We start from the raw sequence: 16,577 nt of genomic DNA on the forward strand, positions 1-16,577 counted from the left end.
TAAGCTCATCTCATATGACATCTCTCCATGTTAGATGAGTGGGCTGTTCCATACACAGTTGTCTTACCTGGCTGGATGTTGTCCCTGATGATGCTGACGTGTTCATCTCTGTCGGGCCGGGTGTGCTCGTGCCAGAAACCAATCACGTGGCCCAGCTCATGCACCACTATTCCAAACTTGTCACAGTTCTTTCCAATGGAGATGGCCTGGGGACCACCACCCCTGCGGCCCACATAGGAACAGCACCTGCATGGTCCAACACCCAGAACACAGATCAGGGACAGGTCAACAGGCAGGGTAACAAGCTAGTTCCCAAGACTGTGGTAACTGGCTACACAGAAGACAAAACTAGGTCTCTTTTTGTTTGGCAGACACGAAGATGACAGTGTTAGCTCAAAAGGGGCCATCCTGCTTACCATAGTACTATCTATCTAAGTGCTACATTTATGTCTACAGATCAATCATGTAACAAGAACTTGGTGAACTTCATGTTACACCGGATATATAGAGCTTTACTTCCACAAACATGCAAGTGTAAACCAGAGGCAGTGAACAAATAGGGAAGTAATCCCAGTTCGTAGAGAGACACAGGGTCTGACTGCAACACTTTGTGGTTCAACTGACATCTCTAACACATATATACAGTATTAGGAACAGAATTATCTAGCACATCTTAGAAAAACTAGACAAGGTGAGGTTACCCTCGAACCCTCAATCCTAATACAGTGGTGACATTCATTGATGTGTGCTTCACTGTAGATGGAGGGTTACAGTGTGTGACAGTGATGGCTGGCTGCAGACTGCAGGGCTCTTTCTCTCCCTCCCTGACATGAAAGGCTCAGTGTGGGAGCCCAGTCCATGGGCACACACCGCGCCCCTGTGGGCCAACCAGCCTCTCTCTAATTACTATGAGCCCAGCCAGGCTCTCCTGAGATGGGTCTTGAACTTTGCACAGGACAGATGGGGCCTGCTGAATATGCAGCAGGCCAGCCCAGAGCCCAGGCATTCCCACTGCTAACCGCAGCCGCCTGCGTGGATAATGTCATCCCTGTTACTCTGGAGGCCAGTTACCAGGCTAAAAATGGCTATCAACAGCTGGGTGGAAAAAGGGCAGTTTATGTTCCATATCCGCTCTTTAATACTCTTCTTGGTAACTGATGTACTGTGTGTGCAGAACTCATTTGAACTTAAAAACATGCATAGCTGGGAAAAGGACAAACTATATCACGTGGAATAAAAGCTGGCAGGTTATGATAAAGCGGAGGAGGTCTCCCTTGGGTGTCATTCAAAAAACCATGTGCGACACGAGTGCTCAGTGAAAGATGTGTCAGGACTATGAGGCACAGCAAGCATTCCTCAGGCCTGAATGGCCGTCTTTCCCAGGACTTGCAGGGGGCTGCAATTACCACAACTCATGCAGACAGACTGCGGACAGAAGGGATGAGCAAGCACTAAAGGCCAATGGAGGAGAAGTAAGGAAAAGTACTTAAGCAATAAATCATTACGGCTGTGTGGATAAAGGAGTATCATGTGTGAGCAGGCTGACCAGCTAGACTTCCTTCCTGAGGGATGCGAGCCCAGACCTCTGTGGACTCACCCACACGGCCGGTAGGTGAACACAATGTAGCTCTCCTCTGTTGTTCTCTCCATAAAGGTCACACAGGTGTGCTTCTCCCAGTGACGCATGGCCTGACGGAATATCGCCCGCTGGCTGCCTGAATGTGATGGGAAGAAGGGAGGAGATCAGTGAGGCTGACGAACATAAGACACACATAAAAAGGAGGATAAAATACTGTACCAATGCTGACAGCTTGCTCGTAGTTCTAGACCCACTGCCAAATTCATCCCAAGTAAAGTTAATAAAATGTCCAATAGCTACCAAGACATTCATTTTAATGTAGGTACTGAGAATGCAGGTATGCTGAATGGACACCAGCTGCCACCCTTTAGTAGGGAACTATATTATAGGGCTCATATGAGAACCATAGGGCAAGTAAACATCAGTGATGAGGTGGGACGTACCACTGAAGTTCCCACTGATGACATAGGGAATGACACCTTCTGGCCACACCCTCTCAGGCCTGGAGGTTGCCGCCCTTTTCCTACGGCGTGATCCTTGCCGGTTTGGCACCGCTATGTTTCGACTGGTCTCATTGGCAGAAGACCCTGTAATTCACAAAACCCAGCCAATGATTAAGTTTGTACAATATAATCATAGAGAACTGTCAAATTAAAAAGTGAAACTCTGGTGAGAACATGGTAAAAACCAACCACCTTTTTGTGGAATCTAGAATGACCAATAACTGATACTATTGAGTCAGAAAGTGACCTGTTATGTGAATTGACAGTTCAGTTCACACAGACCATAACATACAGACCATGAGAAACTTTAACATTTGAGACTACAACATTTCAGCTGTTCCTAAATGGTGTGCTTTATAACTTCTGTTGAGCATTTTCTATAGGGCCTTCATAAACACTTTGAGAGTGCTGGTGATAAACATACTGTCACACCCTGATCTGTTTCACCTGTCTTGTGCTTGTCTCCACCCCCCACCAGGTGTCTCCCATTTTCCTCATTATCCCCTGTGTATTTATACCAGCGTTTTCTGTATGTCTGTTGCCAGTTCGTCTTCTCTTGCCAAGTCTTACCAGCGTTTCTTCCCGTTTTCCAGTCTCTCTAGTTTCTATTTTTCTAGTCCTCCCGGTTCTAACCATTCTGCCTGCCCTGACCCTGCCTGCCGTTCTGTCCTGATTGACGCTGCCCTGTTTTACTGACCATTCTGCCTGCCCTGACCCTGAGCCTGCCTGCTGTCCTGTACCTGGTTACGAACCTCTGCCTGTCCTCAACCTGCCCTTTGCCTGCTCCCTGTGTTATAATAAATGATCTGAGAACTGAACCATCTGCCTCTTGTGTCTGCATCTGGGTCATATACTGAGTCGTGATAGTATGAACTGGCCATGACTGACCCAGCAGAATCGGACCAGCTCCGCAACGCTGTCTCCTTCCAAGGAGCCGCCATTGGAAGACACGAGGAGTTACTTCAAAACCTTATGGAAGGACTCCAGACCTTAGCGGGACACCATGATCAGGCTTTCACTGCGTTGCTGGAGCAATGCCGCAGGTTATCTACTAAGCAGCAAGACACAACAGTAACCCCCTAGGCTGTCAGTTACCACGCTACCAGCGGCGCCTCTCCCCAATCTACCCTGGCTTCCCGAGAACCTCGCTTACCTCCTCCGGAGCGCTACGCTGGAGATCCAGGATCCTGCCAGGCGTTTCTCTCCCAGTGTTCTCTCATCTTTGAGCTGCAGCCCTCTTCTTTTCCCTCGGATCACTCGAGGATAGCGTACTTGATAACGCTGATGTCTGGGAGGGCTCTCACCTGGGCTACGGCGGTGTGGGAGCAACAATCCACTGTTTGCCTCAGTCTGGAGGAGTTCGTGGCGGAGGTTAGAAAGGTGTTTGATTCGCCATTGTCCGGGAGAGAGGCTGCTCGTAAGCTAATGCAACTGCGTCAAGACTCCCATAGTGTGGCAGACTACACGGTAGATTTTCACACTTTGGCCACCGAGAGTGCCTGGAACCCGGAAACTCTGTTCGACACGTTCCTGCACAGTTTATCGGAGGTGGTTAAAGACGAGCTCGCAGACCAGGAGCTTCCCATGGATCTCAACTCTCTCATAGCCTTGACCATACGGATCGATGGGCGGCTACGGGAACGTAGGAGGGAGAGGAGATCTGCTGCCGGTCACACTCGCTCGTCCACGGCGCCCACCTCGCCTCCGAGGAATCCTGGAAGTCCCCGGGAGAATCCGATGTCACCCGAGTTCCCTCAGGAATCACAGAGGACTGTCGACTCGTTTCCTCCGGAGCCCATGCAACTGGGCAGGGCCGGATTGTCTCCAGCTGAACGCTTACGCAGACTAAGCACCAAGAGCTGTCTGTATTGTGGAACACCAGGACATTACATATCTACCTCTCCATTAAAAGACCAGGCTCATCCAGTAGGTATGAGTACGCTGGTGAGCCGTATGGGGAGTTGCCCATCTTCCATTACTCGCACCCCTCTCCATGCTATCCTTTTGTGGGATGACCAGTCCAAATCTCTCCGGGTGCTCATTGACTCTGGGGCCGACATGAGCTTTATGGACGCTACCCTGGTGTCGGAGCTGGGAATCCCCACACGTCAGAGTGCTGGATGGGCTCTCTATTGGCAGAGTCACCCCCAATACGTTTCCCATTAACCTGAGAGTGTCAGGTAATTACAGTGAGTCTATGCAGTTCCTGCTCATTGAATACCCTCAGGTACCCGTGGTTGTGGGGTTTTCATGGCTCCAGAGGCACAATCTCCTTATTGACTGGACTGTTGTTTCTATCAATGGTTGGAGCCCGTTCTGCCATGCTCATTGCCTGAAGACGGCGCAGCCTGCCCCGGGAAGTCTTCCTGCAGGCTTAGGAGAAGCCTCGGACCTCTCCGCCGTTCCAGGACCTCCGGGAGGTTTTCAACAAGGCCCGTGCCACATCGCTTCCTCCGCATCGGCCCTACGACTGCGCTATCGACTTTCTCCCGGGCACTACACCACCTCGGGGGAGGCTTTATTCCCTGTCGGATCTGGAGACCAAGGCGATGAAAAGGTACACTGAGGACTCCCTGGCTGCAGGGTGTATCCATCCTTCTGTCTCACCCGCCGGCGCAGGGTCCTTCTTTGTGGAGAAGAAGGACAAAACCCTACGCCCGTGTATCGACTACCGGGGCCTGAATGACACCACGGTTAAAAAACATTACCCGCTACCACTCCTCACCTCGGCTTTTGAGCCTCTCCAGGGGGACTGATCACAAGAACCTGGAATATCTCCGCACCACCAAGCGCCTCAGCTCTAGGCAAGCTCGATGGGCCCCGCTATTCACTCGGTTCAACTTTACCATCTCCTACCGCCCGGGGTCCAAAAATGTGAAGCAGGATGCGCTCTCACGTCTCTATAGCCCCGCTGCTACACCGTCGGACCCCGAGACCATCCTCCCTACCTCTTGTCTAGCGGCTGCACTCATCTGGGGTATAGAGAACCAGGTCCGTGAGGCGCAGCATTCCCAGCCGGACCACGGGGGGGGGGCCCGGCTAACCGGATGTTTGTCCCAGACTGTCCGTTCCCCAGTCCTGGAATGGGCTCATTCCTCCAGACTTGCCTGCCATCCTGGCTCCCGTTGGACCCTGGCCTTTGTACAACAACGTTTTTGGTGGCCCACCATGGTTCTTGATGTCTCCGCATTCATCGCCGCCTGCACTGTGTGTGCTCAGAATAAGACCCAGCGGCAAGCTCCGGCTGGCCTCCTTCAACCACTCCCTGTTCCTCACCGCCCCTGGTCCCATATATCCCTGGACTTAGTCACTGGTCTCCGCCCCCCACCAGGTGTCTCCCATTTTCCCGATTATCCCCTGTGTATTTATACCTATGTTTTCTGTTGTCTGTTGCCAGTTCGTCTTGTCTTGCCAAGTCTTACCAACGTGTTTTCCCGTTTTCCAGTCTCTCTAGTTTCTGTTTTCTAGTTCCCCCTGTTTTACTGACCATTCTGCCTGCCCTGACCCTGAGCCTGCCTGCCGTCCTGTACCTCTCGGACTCTGATCTGGTTACGAACCTCTGCCTGTCCTCGACCTGCCCTTTGCCTGGAACCCATGTTATAATAAATTATCTTAGAACTGAACCTTCTGCCTCCTGTGTCTGCATCTGGGTCATATCCTGAGTCGTGATACATGCTGTTTGTTTAAAACAGGTGTCATGGCCAACTCAGTGTTGGAGAGGAGCCATCATCTGGTGCTGTGTGGTTAATGCATAGTACACATCTTCCTGGCAGATGCACTTGGAGAGAGTTACAAAGCCTCCTTCTATAATTGGCCTTGAGGTGGGAAAATGTGGGAACTATTTAACTGAATGAAAGCTTTTTTCTTGAACTTGTTTGTACTGTATCATTAAAGAAAAATTCCACCCAAAAACTATATTTTGGTATTTGTTTCATATGTCCATTGTTGATATAGGACCAAAATGTTTTTCATGTCAGCAATCAAGTTTTCAAGATATGTAACTTTCAAATTACAGAATAATGCAAAACGCAGCATCATATGATGCAAAATGCATCATACGGCTGTATTTTGAAAGTTACATATCTTGACAACTTGATTGCTGAAAAGCAAAACATTTTGGGACTATATCAACAATGGACTAATGAAACAAATAAACGTTTTTGGGTGGAGTTTTCCTTTAAGGAGACACATTTTAGTCAGCATTATATAATAGCACATGCATAAATGGAGTCAGACTTTTCGAACTGATGACAGGCACGTTTATAAGAAAATGCCAGCTTTAAGCCTATGGCACTAGGCCTAAGTCTATAGTCTCAATGACCATGACTGGGTCAGCCTCACAGCTCTTGCTCACCTGTGGTTGTCTGATTGAAGGTCTGGACGGTCCGTTGGGCCACGTTTATAATCCGGTCCACCTTAAACATACGCATGTCCTCCTCATCCAGAGCAATGTCTCCCCAAAAGGCAACTGAAACAGACACAGAGAGAGAAAGCATGTCAGACATATTTAAGGTGTCTTTACAATATTGGACATTGTTTTGCACTGTCCAATAGCCTCAAGGTTTCCCAGCTCTGCAGGTCAGACAAACCACGTAGATCACATAGACATCCATTCAAACCAAGGGAGAAAAAGCTAGACATTGTGGGCCTCCCGAGTGGCGCAGTGGTCTAAGGCACTGCATCGCAGTGCTAGCTGTGCCACTAGAGATCTGTCAGAGCTGGCCGCGACCGGGAGACCCATGGGGCGGCGCACAATTGGCGGAGGGATGTTCTTGTCCCATCGCGCACTAGCAACTCCTTTGGCAGGCCGGGCGAAGTGCACACTGACTCGGTAACCAGGTGTACAGTGTTTCCTCTGGCACATTGGTGCTGCTGGCTTCCGGGTTAAGCGGGCACTGTGTCCGTACGGGAGTTGCAGCGATGGGACAAGACTGTAACTACCATTTGGATACCACAAGGGGGTAAAATACCAAAGAAAAAGCTAGACATTGAGACACACGCGCACACACAATCCCTCCCCTCTCTTTAGCCCTCGCACTCAAACAGACACACAGAGTTGTGAAACAGCAGTTATGTGAATGTTTGAATAACAGGAGAGGAATGCTGTCTGAATCTCAGAGCTCTATAAGCTCCAAGCGAAATAAATCATATCAGGGGAGGGAACATCTCTGTATGACATTCATTGGAGGACATATGAAATCAATTAATGAGAGCTACATTCAAAAGCTTTTAGAGCAGCATACCCCAGATGTGCTGGGTCAATTCAGTTGCCGCTAAGAGAACTCTGAGGGAAAATGTAATGTCCTGATATTCTTGTACCGTTAATTAGTCCTCAAGCAGACCTAATACTGTGAGATGCTGCCTCGATACTGTATATGGGGCACCTTGAACAAGTAATAGGTTTTTAATGAGGCCAAGGAGAAGGAAGAATAACAAAACAGTCACCCTTTATGAGGAATATGCTTTATGGGATCCCTTTCTAAATGCCCTATTTCTGTGGCAGTTAGGGTAGGAGTCCTCTCCTCAGAGACATGCCGCTCTGTTTTACAATCTTTCAACACCAGCACATTTCCTGGATTTACGGCCTGTCCTTTGTGCAGGAGTGGAATGGAGGGGTGGAGGGAAGGAGGAAGAGAGAAGGGGTGGCAGGGTAATCCATGTCTGAACAGGAAGATGAGAGCAGGGGGAAGAGGGGAGGAAGGGGAGGAGGACGGCATAAAGCCTCACTGCCCACCTCATAACCCTGTGGGGAGGAGAGTGTGAGGAGGAGGGAGAAAGATTATCCATTGCAAACATGTTTTCACTGTGTGTGTGAGGGTTATACTCCTTGGGGATAGGAAGCAGAGTACCAAGGGATAGATAAAGTCAGACCTAATGGAGTCCTCTGCTGTGGCTTGAGTAAATATGGTACTGACTACTGTGTGTCCACAATATGAGCGTGAAAGTAGGTTACCCCAAAAATTACCCAGAGTTGTTGAAAATCAAGTGCAATAGTGAAAGATGGACAACTAGGAACTGACAAACTGTGGTCTAGGAATCAAAGTGAAAGCATATTTTCAGCGTGTATGGTTGTTTTTAGAAGACTACAAAAACATCTAAGACAAAGCTCTTTTATAACTGAGCTATCATTGGCCCGGCTGTTGATAACAGTCAGATAGTGGTGTGTGTTTGTCTCAAAGAGAAAGGAAGAGAAAGAAAACAATAGAGGAAAAAAGTTTTGGCTTGTGTCCCTTATCCACCAGAGGAGAATTATTGAAACAGTATGCAGCCAATCTCCCACAAGCAACAGAAAGGGTCAGAGAGGGCATGTTGTAGAGCAGCGAGGCTAGGCACGGTTACTGGCTAATGACAGTAATAAGAAAATATGTAGATCTCTGTCTGCAAGATAGGGCACGCTCAGAGCTCAGCGGGCAGGTTTGAAATACCACAAGTCAAAGGGATACTCGAATTTGCACTCAGAAAAACGCTCAATCACTGTGAGTGTGACCAAATCCCTGAAACACAAAACAGACTATTCCTAAATCAGCACTAATACAGACACTCTGTGCCAAGAGTATATCTGATCACTGCTAGCTACCAGCTGTCCATACAGTATGCAATGGATACAAACTGACTGTCTTACTTCTGATTCCTAGAACTGACTGACAGCATTAAAGAATGAGAACAGAAAGCACTTGGACAGAACCAACATAAATTTGGGGCTGATGTCACAGAGAGGACAGTAAGCACTAAGAGAGGCATGTCCAAAATAATTTGCTAAGTACTCTTCCCTTTAACACAGTGGAAGATGAAAATGCAGCTGCAATTTGAAGAGTAACCCTGCTTTCCCTAATGCTTAATGCTACAGTAATACTGCACTCAGTTCCAGTTATTAGCAGTGATTTACTGGCCTAATGCTAGAACCAACTAACCACACAACAAGGTGCAGGATTGTCCCCCTACCCCCACCCCACTGCCCTACACAGAGGGCTAATGTACTCTCTGTCCATGGCAGAGACCCACTCATCCACAAAGCATTCTGGGGAAAAGCTCTTAATCCAGCGTATAATTGTTCCCTGACAACAGCGAAGATTGAAATGAGCAAATGCACAGCCCCTGCGGCATTAGGCCTCATTTCCCCCGGGCTTTCCAGTCGTCGTGGAGAAGCTGCAGGTTTAAGAAAAGTCTTGCAGGGATTGAGAATTAATCCCATTGTCTCCTGGCTTGAATTATCCACGGACACAGACTGAATATCTGGAATCTTCAATATGGGGCACCGGGCAGAGGACAGGATGGCAGCCATTGCACTGGCCAGTTGTTTTTTAAACTGAGAAACCCCACTGCATGTGCACCACTGTCAAACCCAGAGAGAGAGAGAGCAAGAGAGAGAGAGTGGCAGATGGGAGCAGATCATTATTGAGCATAGCACTGCTGCCACTCTCTCTCTCTTTCCAGCAACATTCATGAACTAAATGACAACAGCTGCAGCTATGGTAGTAATATCAACAGGAATGTAAAGGATGAACAATTTGATAATTTCACTCTGAAAGATAGTTTATAGATTATATGGTTTTCAGTGTCCTAACATAAACATCTACGGTAGGAAAACATTTTCATCAGCGTGCCACGCTCAGTGGCTGGGACAAAGATGGTTGTCATCACTATATGTGGACATACTGGGAAGATAAAAATGGCCTTTGATGAAATATTTGATTGATTGCACTTTGTGTGTGTGTTACACTTTGACCCTCCGCTGCAACCTGAACTCAGGGGTAGACTTAACATGGTAAATGCTAATCTGTCTCCCCCATTAAGTATGATATGTTACAATTTGTATGGTATGTATTAATTTGTGGATGTCCATCATCCATTTCGTATGAAATTTTACGAATTACAATTCACATGATATGTTACAAATTGCAATTCGTATAATATGTTACGAAACTGCAATACGTATGATATGTTACGAATTCCAATTTGTTGTGGTTAACGTTAGCTAGGCTAGGGTAAAGGTTAGGATTAGGAGTTAGGTTAAAGGGTTAAGGTTAGGGTTAGGGGAAGGCTTAGCTAACATGCTACGTAGTTGCAAAGTAGTAAGTAATTGCAAAGTTGCTAATTAGCTAAAATGCTAAAGTTGTCTGTGATGATATTCGAACACGCAACCTTTGATGTTGCTAGACGTTCACGTTATACGTTGAGCCATCCACCCCGACCCCCCTCCTTTCGTTATTAACTTAAAGCTGCAATATGTAATAGATCTGTCATTGTCACTGAAAGCAAGTCTAAGAAGCGGTAGATATGTTCTATGTGTCCTATTTCTATGCTTCCCATTCTTAAGTTACATTTTTGTTTCTTTTACTTTCGATTTTGTACACCAGCATCAAAAAGCTGAAAATACAATATTTTTGGTAATCGAAAAGACATTTCACAGCGGTTTACATTTACATTACATTTTTACATTTTAGCAGACGCTCTTATCCAGAGCGACTTACAGTTAGTGAGTGCATAAATTATTTTTATTTTTCATACTGGCCCCCCGTGGGAATCGAACCCACAACCCTGGCGTTGCAAACGCCATGCTCTACCAACTGAGCTACATCCCTGCCGGCCATTCCCTCCCCTACCCTGGACGACGCTGGGCCAATTGTGCGCCGCCCCATGGGTCTCCCGGTCGCGGCCGGCTACGACAGAGCCTGGATTCGAACCAGGATCTCTTAGACCACTGCGCCACTTGGTTTAGATCGTACAATGATTCTCTGTTTTGTCACATAAACTGAAATTAGGCAAACTATTAGAATCTTAGCAAACAGGAAATGGCAGAGCGATTTCTGCCTAGTGCACCTTTAAGTAACCTTCTGTCTTATGTAACCAAACAAAATTTAACATATCATACTAATTTCAGTGTCCCGGATTTAAGTTTACTATGTTATGTCTAGTCTATGAGACCAGGCTGCCCCCTCCCCCATAGCTGGAAGGAATGTCTCTTTAGATAATCTTAATCATCATAAACCCTTTAAATCTCAGACCACCCCCATCAATCTGTTTGCCCTGTCAGATTATGCACGAGATCTCTATCAAATTAAACACCATTTGATTCAGGGAATTCCCAGGACATGGCCTCAGTGTCAGACACACACAATGACTGACAGACACTCTTTACTGGCAATTGTCCCTGTTTGACTAGCAGGGCACCACATCTGCTACAGTAAAACTACATCAACAAGCATCATCTAAAAACTAACACCACTGTCAAACAAAGGAAAGTTGGATCAGTAGGACCACAGTGCAGGCAACGTGAGGCTAAGACCTAAAGACATCTGTAGTACTCAGTTTCCCTGAAGAAAAGTTATATTTTCCCATCGAAGACCCTGAGATGAGGGGTGGAAAAAAACAGCTGACGTGGGCTTGAAATGCATTACAATGACATGGCGACGCCTTTCACAGTGCGGGTGTTCTGTAACAAACTTTGCATTTGAATTCCAATGGAAGCCAATAGTGTATTGAGTTAAGATGATTACCATCTGATGTCTGTACAAGGATCACATTTCAGGTTTCATTCTGTGCCTGCGAACCCTATCTGATTCCACACATACTGGCTACAGTGGGACAACAGGGAGATACAGTACACTCGTTGTGCCTCCTGTTGCTGTATCTTTAAAATGCCTGAGAGAAAAAACTAACAAAGCATCCAAGCACCATGAATAGAGAGGCAAACAGCGTCTTACAGTCTATGAAAAGCTTATAACTACAGTAAGAGGTGTTTGGTGGAATTATGGAAGGTGGGAGTATTGTAAATATTATGCCCCTCTCCTGTAAAAACAACTCCAGCTGTTAATCTTAAACAAATGCTTACCATGACATTTCCTTACACTGCAATTTGAGCCCAAGGCAGGAGAACAAACTCCACTTGTATGCTCATTTCAAAGATAACTAAGGTGTAATTAGGAAAGAAGTTCCGGAGAAGCCTCAAGCTAAAGCCCCAGATACTAGGAGGGGATTATACTCCAATAAAAGCCTAGAAGTCTCATCAGGCACCACAGCAGAGATCAGGCCAGAGTTACTGCCACCCCAGTGAGTCCTATTATTGACACCATGAAGACAGCTTCATCTGGAGAGCCACACGTCCAGAGCCTGTCTCTCCTTATGCATTTCACACTCCATCAGGCCCATTAGCCAGATCTTATTTCCCATATTTATCCATGTCTAAAATGTAAGCTTAATGTTGACTGACATAGTGTTCTCCAATAACTCCCAAACTGTATATCCATAGCATTTTCAAATAATCATTATAGAGTTTCATGATCATGTAACCATTGCAACATATTACATCTGTTATCACTCATCTGCCACATCTTGGCAATGCATTGCTAGTCAAGAGGGCTAGCTACATAAGGTACACATCTGAGATTAGAGAAGAGTTGCTTAAGATATGACTTGAATTCATTAGTCAAGCTGAGATGTGCTTAGATGCATTGAGTCACGAAAAGTCTTAAAACCCTCTTAAAATATCTCATGAATAAATAAATGATGTTCAAAATCAAATGAAAGAGACTTCTAAGAAACTACAGGTGGGGAAATCAATACTATTTCCAGATGAACAGTAATGAAGCTCAAATGAAGTCAAACTGAATGACAAATGGGACTGAATTGTAAAGAAGTCCCCCTTTTGCTTGTTTAGCGTCTCATTATTGTTGCTTAATTGGGCGTGCTTTGAGTCATTTAAATTAGCACTCCCACAGCATTTGTTATTTCTTAGCACTGGCAACAAACAAATTGTCCCACTCCCCACTAATGCACCCACATTATTCCCACACCATGGCACCCTAATCACCTGAAAACTACAGGAGCAAACCTGTTGATGTAAACTACATTGTGTGTGGGGTGAGCTGGTTTGTATACATTCCATCTTCCATGCATGGCTGCTTACCCTTTAGGAAACGAATTGGCTTTTAATGATAATGGGTCTTAGAGCTTTCTAGAGGCAGGTCCCAATATGAACTAAATAAAGAAATAGAGATGGAAAGTTTAGAAGCAAATCAACAAACCATATAACAGACATTATGAAGCCATACTATGAGTATAACATTTTTACAGCAATACTGACATTCCTACTGCTTTTTTGCTGACTAATATAATCACCCCTCAAAGGCGCCCCCAATGACAAACATCTGGTTCTTACTGTCTCAATTGCACTAGTAATACACTATATCTGTTTGAGAAGGACCATACACACTTCACTATCTGTTTGAGAATGACCATACACACTTCACTATATCTGTTTGAGAATGACCATTCACACTTCACTATCTGTTTGAGAATGACCATACACACTTCACTATATCTGTTTGATTATGAACATACACAAGTCATTACATCTGTTTGAGAATAACCATACACGCTAGGATCACATTTTACAGTGTGATTTATATTCAGTGATTTAAAGATCCAGGATTTGAACCCTTGAGTAGCTCATGTGAGCTCTCCATGTATGGCAAGAGAACAGGGCCTCAAGCTGCAAGCAACAAGCTCCCTCTGGGTCATACTCTCAACAGCTGAGGACACCTGAAATTAATCAGGGAATTATCTAACTAAACTCGTCAGATGATAAAGGCATCAGATGGCTGCCTGCCTTCGAACCATCCCTCATCACCCCATGATCCTGTGTTTATTATCAAGTCAGAGACTAGCTCAAAGCCAAATGCAGTAATGGTGGGAATGATTAAAGGCTTGGGTTGAATGCACACATGCAATTCTCAGGGCCAGTAAACAGCCCCTAGATAAGCTGCCAAGCCCAACTGAATGGGCTGCACTCACCTTACGCTGGTGTGGCCAGTCTGCCCAGCCTGCCCTCCACCTTCCAGCAGCTCTGCCCTGGCATGGTGTGAATGACCTACAGTCTGTGGGAACTGCCAGGGCCAGTCAGAGAGGAGAGGAGGGGGGCTGGGGGAGACGGAAAACCACTTGCATAAGCGAGGGCAGGGGGTTGCTTGAGGCTGGTCTCCTCCACTCCCTCCCTATAGGCTACAACACATATATCTTGGTAACGCTTAGAGCAGAGGAGCTCAAACGCAGTGCAAAGCCTGCAGACTGATGTCAGAATACAAATTAGGATATGATATAAAATTCAGGAGACTCAACCCTTGCAAGACGCTCCTTGGTACATTAAGTCATCTACCCCATTATAATCCATAATCAAATGTCAACTCAGTTTCTGCTCTCTTGAAGATCTATCATTATTTAAATAGAGGAGACATTGAGCGTGACTTGCTCTCATCCATTTTTTATATAGAAAGTGAGTGGATCTAATCTCAATGGATCTTACAGTCTTAAATGAGTTGTTGGGATGCTGCCAAGGTTCGAGCTCCGTGAACTAAGGCATTTTCCATTAGTTAACTATCGGCTTTAAATGGCATTTCCCCATATACAATTTATATGAATCAATTTATATGAATGTTATCAATTATATTTTGCTCAAGTGAACCTCAAGTTAAATTATTTATTGTTTAATCTTGTCAGCTGGAAAGCACACTGTCCATTGTATTGATCTAAAGCTAACCTTGAGCAGCAGACAGCTATCAAATTGACTCAATGCAATGGTGTCTTTAAGGGGTAATAAGAGTAAAAAATCTATATAGGCACGAGGCCAAGTGAGTGAAGGAACACTACAGCAATTTCGATTGCTGACAGTGGTTGTCACCTTTTGCTCTCTAGCGTATGAACAAGTAAACTAGTGGGTGAGAGCGTGAGTGAGTCAGTGAGCGAGCCATTGAGTGAAGAAGTCTGAGTGAGATTAAATAGGGCTGAATCACAGGTGCCTCAGATCTTTGGGAAAAGAGTACAAAAGTTGGATCCGGGTCAACTTCAGCAATCCCCTGGATTATTTAACAAAGCAGAGCATGCTGAAGGAGCAGGTGGAAAGAGCTGGGAGAGCTAAGAGTGAGGAGGGGAGAGGGGCAGGAGAGCTGGGAGTGAGGAGGGGAGAGGGGGGAGAGCTGGGAGTGAAGAGGGGAGAGGGGGGAGAGTGAGGAGGGGAGAGGGGCAGGAGAGCTGGGAGTGAGGAGGGGAGAGGGGGGAGAGTGGGGAGTGAGGAGGGGAGAGGGGGGAGAGTGGGGGAGTGAGGAGGGGAGAGGGGGGAGAGTGGGGAGTGAGGAGGGGAGAGGGGGGAGAGTGGGGGAGTGAGGAGAGGGAGCTGGGAGTGAGGAGGGGAGAGGAGGCTGGGGGACTGAGAGGCTTGACGTGGGTGGGAGTTATACTTGCTGTCTCGCCACCACCTGTCCTAAACATTGACCAGGGGTAACATTGAACATAATAACACTCTGTTCATAATGATGATGGGAATGGTCTACCATCATTACTAAAATAATCATTATTTCTTGACATTTGATTGCTACAACTCGTGATTTAGAGTCCCTGCCTAAATACACAACAGAGTTTGCTTGTTTTGTTTTGGTAATTTGCTCTGTCTAGACAAATGAAAGACATGTTAGGTCAACGGGATAAGCAACTAGCTACAAATGCACACCATGGACCTTGATCCATAGCAAACACTGCAAATTACATATTTGTTCATGTTGCATCCTCAATTCCAGCCTATACATATAATCCTGATTTGAAGATACATCATTTTTTACATTTAGGAATACCACTTCGGAGCACTTGTACTGATCGATTTACCCTGCTTCTGGGGGGCTCCTTACCCGGAGTCATGTGTAGGGTAAAAAAAAAATCTGGGAACTATCAATAAATTCCCTGGCTTTCTAGAAATCCTGGTTGGAAGATTCCGGATTTCCTGCTTATTCCCTCCTGATTCCAGGTCCTCTAACCGGGATTTCTGGAAAACCAGGGAATTTATTGAAAGTTCCCTGAATTTTGCAACCCTAGTCATGTGTCAGTTATCCTACTATTTGCAAGTGAAATATAACAATTTGTCCTGACCACTGAGATGACGAATACTGATGACTTACGTAAGGGTTGCTCTTCTAAACAGATCTATGTAGAGAGTTGAGAGTAGAGTAGAGGAAGCAACCTCTTGAACCCAACCTCATCACATCATCACTCTTACTATGTACAAGAGGAGTATAAACATGCTACATGAAATTTGAGCAATGTGTGTGTGATGCATTATGTATTGCAACATACCACTTGAATTATGATCTGCCTCTGCAGCAATTAGAGTGGCTGGTATATGGTCTTCTATTTCATGCTCAACCCAGCTTCTTCTCATTACAAAAAGAGGACAAAGAATCCAGGCCACTGGACTGAGGAGAGAGGAAGAGGAGGTGACGGAGGACTGAATTGACAAGGACCTGAATAAGAGTAAGACTTTACACATGGGTAATTCCACTGTAACAGAATGCTGAGACTCTTTAAAATGTATGTTAAACAAACAAACCATACAACTCTATGCACAAGGACTACTTTTAACAATTTCCACTGTCCATTTTACAAAAACGCATTTACCTGAAGAACAGTGCAGATGCAAAGTTTGGTAAAAGAATGACGGTTTGAGCCGTTTG

At 45.9% G+C, this 16,577-nt stretch overlaps 1 protein-coding gene across 1 annotated transcript in view; it reads right to left on the reverse strand.

Moving 5' to 3' along the window:
- Positions 1-16,577, reverse strand: part of LOC121530881 (bone morphogenetic protein 1) — a 49,666-nt gene that overhangs the window by 31,359 nt on the left and 1,730 nt on the right. Inside the window, exons 2-5 of the mRNA XM_041836194.2 lie at positions 6,437-6,550; positions 2,023-2,166; positions 1,598-1,715; positions 68-246 (exon numbers count right to left, since the gene is read on the reverse strand). Coding sequence (XP_041692128.1) covers positions 68-246; positions 1,598-1,715; positions 2,023-2,166; positions 6,437-6,550 — 555 coding nt within the window. The remainder of the gene's footprint in view (positions 1-67; positions 247-1,597; positions 1,716-2,022; positions 2,167-6,436; positions 6,551-16,577) is intronic.

Source organism: Coregonus clupeaformis, chromosome 18, assembly GCF_020615455.1.
Source record: "Coregonus clupeaformis isolate EN_2021a chromosome 18, ASM2061545v1, whole genome shotgun sequence".
In the NCBI taxonomy this organism is placed as follows: Eukaryota; Metazoa; Chordata; class Actinopteri; order Salmoniformes; family Salmonidae; genus Coregonus; species Coregonus clupeaformis.